Below are 6080 nucleotides of genomic sequence, written 5' to 3'. Positions count from 1 at the left end.
TTGGGTTTCTCCATATGGTGAGGAAAGGAAAAGACCAGGCCTTGTATTCTGGGGATTCTTTGGGGTGCCATTCAGTAAAAGTTAATGGAAAACTTTAACAACCGAATAAAAACCAGTAGCACTGAGGATTCAGATTCCCAAGGAATGAAGCTTGAAGAGGAAGAACCCTGTTGGCTGAAGTGATGACAAAGGGAATATGGGATAGGTATGGCAGAAGGAGTTAAAAATGTTAGCTTATGGCATTGTGCTGAACTGCGGGTAAGGAAGAGCTGGAAACCAGGAGTAGCAGTAGACATGACGGTGGTGGTGGTGGTGGGTGCTAATAAGGTTTTCCCAAAGGAGTCAGGAGCTAGATGTACCTCAGTGGGGTGCACAGCTCAATTTCCTTTTCTGTCTTGACCTGAGGAAGAATTTGAACCTCATCTGGGAGTTTATTTTTTCTCTTATTCTTGTCATTTCCAAATATGTGCATGTGGTTGAATCATAGACATGTAATGTTTATTGACTGCAGATTTATCTTTCTCCTGGGATAGGTTTGTGGGAAATTGGGTTGTAGTGAGAGATTCTGCTACCCTAGGGATCTTTGCAAAATATGTCTTTCATGGTGGTACTCTGATGACTTCTTGTTGCCCACAGGATAAAGTCTGAATACCTTCAGCTCTGAGCTATTTTGGAGTATTTTCAGTCTGGTCCCTGCTTGTTTTAATGGCTTTTCCGTTCATTGTTTTTCACTGCTGAAAATGTAGGTTCCTGCCCCACGGGACTACTGTCCATTCCCTAAACAGGCAGTGATTAAGCGTTTATACATGAGCTTCTCTCCATCCCCACCTTCCCTGAAGTGTAGTCAGGTGTGATTAGTAACTAACCAGTCACTGCTCCAGGACTCTGAGAGCATTTGTCCCATAGAGGTCCTGGGAGGTTACTCTGTCTTTGAGTTCCTCCAGGATCTAGACTCCTCAGGGATCCAGGGCCCCTTAGGCCCAAGGATATAGAATGGGAGATGTGAGAAGGGATGTTGCAGACACAGGCGATGACTACAGAGGCTGTCACATCTCATCCCTTAGTGAATAAAGGGGAGCAGGAACTTGGGTCAGGGTCCTGGAGTCATCCTTAGACACACTGGGTGAGTTTGCAGAGGATGAATGAGCTGGTCCGTTAGGGCCCTTCCCACCTGAGGGTCTTGATTTCCTAGCTTGTGTGATGTTCTGCAGGAGAGTTTTTCAGGTATGATAATCCTCCTCTTCATCTCTCAGCCTCTCAAATTTCTCCACAATCTAGAAATATTTTGACTGATGTTCACCTGGTGCATTAGCCTTTTTATTAATGATAGCATCTATAAATATAACTCAGTAATGTATCTCACAGATTGTATCATTTCAACATAGCACCTCCTCTCTGTGAGGCAGGCATTTAGTGCAGAGGTTCTTTTTTTTTTTCTTTTTTCTTTTGTCTTTTTAGGGCCGCACTCACGGCATCTGGAGGTTCCCAGGCTAGGGATCGAATCGAAGCTGCAGCTGCTGGCCTATACCACAGCCACAGCAAGTCGGGATCTGAGCCGCATCTGTGACCTACACCACAGTTCATGGCAACAGCAGATCCTTAACCCACTGAGCAAGGCCAGGGATCGAACTCGCATCCTCATGGTTCTTTCAGCTGAGATACAATGGGAATTCCCTAATGCAGAGGTTCTTGACCCTTGACTATGTAATAGAACCCGCTCCCCAGAGATTCCAGTTGCATTATTGGAGAAGAGTGTAGGAATATATATTTTTAAGTACAGTGTGGTCCACAGACCAACAGATTTGGAATCACTAAATGCAAAATTTGTGCTTATAAAATACAGAATTTTAGGCACCACAACAGACCTATTCAATCAAAACCAGCACTTAACAGGGCCCCTAGGTAGTTCATGTATAAATTAAATTTTTAGAAGCATTGCCTTTTGTGATTCTTATGTGCAATCCAGACTAACTCCTGATTTACCAGGTGAAGAGGATGAGGATGTTGTTCATGGAGCAGCTGAAGCTCATATTCCTGATCTCTGGTAGCACCTGCAAGTGCTGACTCTCTGGTTTGTGATTCCTAGTGAGACTTGTGACACCAGAGAATGATCTGCTTATGTCTCAGGAAAGCAAAATTCTAAGCAATTAAGTGCATGAAGCTTCACGTGATGTTTTCCCTACTGCAACACCAGAACATTAAGTCCATGTGTAAAGAAAAATTAATGTAGCTCAATTAAACGGCATCAGCAAGGTGAAAATCCTCGCAGTTTGGGCTCAGTTATGTCTCTTTGAGGAAAGGAATTTCGCATATCTCGTATTCCTCCTTAATTTTCCTAGCTCTGAGGCACACCCTGAGGTGTGGGTGTCTGGAGAGTTGGCACGAGGTCTCAGGGGTAGGCATTACCTTTATTCCTTCCTCCTAACCCCACATTACTGAACATCTCCATCAGTTTTACTTTTTTTGCACATTGCCAGCACTCAGTCCTGTGGATATCAACACAAGGAATAAGTGACAATGGATGTGGATACTGGATTGTCTGCTCTGGATAAAGAGTAGAATGGTTAAGGTAGTCAAATATTTTCCGTAATTCTAAGGTTACATCCAGGAATTTTGTGAGAAAGTGTCAAAAACTAGTGAGTTTTTACTCTCTGAGGGTTTAGTAGTAGATACTTTAATATAACATGAGTTTTCTGTCTTTAAAGTTGGAGGAATGCATGTCTCATCCTTAAACACAGCCAATAAATATTTCACAAACTGAAACATTGCCTACATCCGGGCACTGTTCCAGGTTTGGCGCTGCTGCAGTCATGACAGTAGACACATTTACAATTGCTATAGTGAGAACAACTCTAAACAAATAATACCCCTGTGCACTGGGTGCTATGAGGACAAACACAGGATGCTGTGGAAACATAGCAATGTGTTCTCCTCTGGTCTGGGGGAAACAGGATTTAGCTGAGTAAGTGGCTTGTAATATACCTGCTGGATAAATAAGGGCAAGCCAGATGAAAAGGGAGCAGAAGGAGGAAGGTGCTATGCAGGAGGATCAGCAAGTGCAAAAGGACGGAGGCAAGAAATTGTGACTTTTAAGTCCAGCATTGGTGGAGAGTGGAGTGTGTGTCATTACGGGGCAAGATGAAGATGTGGAGGCAGGCAAGGGTCAGATCATGAAGTGCCTTTTTGCCCTTGAAAGACCATTTGCCCTTATCTTAAGAGCAATGAGAATCCATGAAGATTTTTAAGAGCGTCGTGATCAGATTTTCATCTTAGAATGCCACACTTTGAAGAAATTGATGGAAGGTGAGCATGGAAGCAGGGAGATAAATTAAGAGGCTGTTCCAATACTACAGACAAGTTATGATGTTACCCTGGTCTGGGGTAGTGAGAGTTGAGACAGTAGTGGATGAATTAGAAAGAGAATAAAGTGGGAGAATCTGTAGGACTTGATGGACTGGGTGCTGATAGTGACAGAAAGGAGGGAATGAAAGAAAACTCTTAGGTTTATGACTTGAGCCTGCATTTCTTTTCGGAGGCATGAGAGAATTGAAGGAGTGGGCAGGGCGAGCGCAGGAATTCATATGGGATCAGTTGAGCTGAAGATGCTTGTGATACTCCATGGGAAGATAATCTCTCAGGAATTGGTGATAGAGCTGTGAAAGTCATAGAGGTTTACCCATGAGATTTAGATGGTAATTGATGTCATAGGAATAGGCAGGTTCTGATTTCAGGGATGTGTATGTAGAATTATGAGAGAACAGTGTTTAGGAAAAAGCCTAAGAAAACACCAGAATATAAGATACTATTGGAGAAGACACCATTCAGATTTATTGAAAATGAATGGCAAGGAGAACCAGCGTGAGCACGTAGAAGATACGAGATTAGAGTGTTTTTGAAGGCAGGCAAGAGTTAATGTTGTTGCGTGCTAATTGATGAGAAATAAAGGAAATATCTGCAAAGCGGCTTGGATTTAGAGGTGTAGTGTATTTCTGGTTACAGAGAGTGTTGTTACAGATAATGAGGATAAAATCAGTTATTGAAGAACCGCTAATAGATTTATGCATCACAGAAATATGTTCATTTTTATTCAGATTTTTAATGGATACGATTATTTTCTCCTAAAGAAGCTGGACGCAAAACATGATGGGAAGAAATAAAACTGTCATCTCAGAGTTCCTCCTCCTGGGCCTGCCGATTGCACCAGAGCATCAAAACCTGTTCTATGCTCTGTTCCTGGCCATGTATCTTACCACCGTCCTGGGGAACCTCCTCATAACTTTCTTGATTCAATTGGACTCTTACCTCCACACACCGATGTATTTCTTTCTCAGCAGTTTGTCATTCTCTGACCTCTGCTTCTCTTCTGTGACTATCCCCAAGTTGTTGCAGACCATGCAGAGCCAAGACCCATCCATCCCCTATGCCGGCTGCCTGACCCAAATGTATTTCTTCCTCTTCTTTGGAGACCTGGAGAGCTTCCTCCTTGTGGCCATGGCCTATGACCGCTACGTGGCCATCTGCTTCCCCCTGCACTACACCACCATCATGAGCCCCAAGCTCTGTCTCTCCTTGGTGGTGCTGTGCTGGCTGCTGACCACGTTGCACGCCATGCTGCACACCCTGCTCACGGCCAGACTGTGTTTTTGTGGGGACAACGTGATCCCCCACTTTTTCTGTGATATGTCTGCTCTGCTGAAGCTGTCCTGCTCTGACACGCGTGTTAATGAGTTGGTGATATTTATCACGGGGGGACTCATTCTTGTCATTCCGTTCCTACTCATCGTCATGTCCTATGCACGGATTGCCTCCTCCATCCTCAGGGTCCCTTCTACTAGGGGTATCCGCAAGGCTTTCTCTACCTGTGGCTCCCACCTCTCTGTGGTGTCACTGTTGTATGGGACAGTAATTGCTCTCTATTTGTGCCCATCAGCTAAAAATTCTACTGTGAAGGAGACGGTCATGGCTATGATGTACACTGTGGTGACCCCCATGCTGAACCCCTTCATCTACAGCCTGAGGAACAGAGACATGAAGGGAGCCCTGGGAAGAGTCTTTTGGAAAAAGAAAACTCCCTTCTCTCTGTGTTGCTAAAGCTTGGGATGTTCATATAATTTAATGCAATAGACTGTTGATATTAATATTGGGATATTAACTCAGACGTCTTTTTTTTCCTAATGATCTTTTTACTAAAATCACATAGTAAGAAATTTCCCAGTAAGCAAGTGAGATAGAGTGGAAGTATGGAGTTGAACTTGAAAAGGGGATCTCAGGGACTTGCTAGCAGGGTCTCTTTGTTTTAGCTAGGTGATCCCAAGAAGCATCATTTAGAAACTTTGAATTGATCTTTCTTTTCAAATTGTTAAGCAACTTAATTTAACATTTTTAAAGAAATCCCAAACCTCCTTTAAATAATCTTCTGTCCTCCTAGGTCTATACTGTTTAAAACTCAACAATTCTTACTCTTCAGGCTCTCTCTCCTAAACTGAGCTTTTAATTAAAAAATAGTAATTTTTTTTTTGGTCTCTTTAGGGCCGTACCCACAGCAAGTGGAGGTTTCCAGGCGAGGGGTCGAATCAGAGCTGCAGCTTTATGCCGACTCCACAGCCAGAGCACCATGGGATCTGAGCCGAGCCTTCGACCTATAGCCCAGCTCACAGCAATGCCAGATCCCCAACTCACTGAGCGAGGCCAGGGATCGAACCTACATCCTCATGGATACTAGTTGGATTCATTTCCTCTGAGCCACAAAGGAAACGTCCCAGACTCAGTCTTTAAGGGTATCTCTCTCCTGGTTAATGATTTGGAATTTATCAACACATTTTGTATCTGTGATCTTATTCTACTCTTGTGATGATTCCACAAAGGACTCTTAGCACTGTCTTAAAGACTAAACAGCGTGGAAGTTGATGACGTGCTAAGGTCTCAGAGTGGGCCAGTACTGGCTTATTTCAGATCTCAGAATATCCGATGTTATGAATTCTTCTTCTCATTCCGCCCACTTCAGGAATCAGGGGCAAACTCATTTTTCAATCTTAGCTCCACCTGTGACATTGTGTAGCTTTCCAACACTGGTCCACCTG

At 43.6% G+C, this 6080-nt stretch overlaps 1 protein-coding gene across 1 annotated transcript; it reads left to right on the top strand.

Moving 5' to 3' along the window:
• Positions 1–4140: 4140 nt before the first annotated feature.
• Positions 4141–5091, top strand: LOC125113895 (olfactory receptor 1E5-like). Its single transcript, XM_047756825.1, has one exon. The coding sequence runs from the start codon at positions 4141–4143 to the stop codon at positions 5089–5091; it is 951 nt and encodes a 316-aa protein (XP_047612781.1).
• The last annotated feature ends 989 nt before the right edge of the window (positions 5092–6080 follow it).

Source organism: Phacochoerus africanus, chromosome 14, assembly GCF_016906955.1.
Source record: "Phacochoerus africanus isolate WHEZ1 chromosome 14, ROS_Pafr_v1, whole genome shotgun sequence".
In the NCBI taxonomy this organism is placed as follows: domain Eukaryota; kingdom Metazoa; phylum Chordata; class Mammalia; order Artiodactyla; family Suidae; genus Phacochoerus; species Phacochoerus africanus.
The sequence above is the reverse complement of the archived record's forward strand: the minus strand, read 5'-3'. Positions and strand labels throughout refer to the sequence as shown.

Excerpts from the sequence above, each read along its gene's own strand:
- LOC125113895 (XM_047756825.1), top strand. The coding sequence starts at position 4,141 with ATGATGGGAAGAAATAAAACTGTCATCTCAGAGTTCCTCCTCCTGGGC.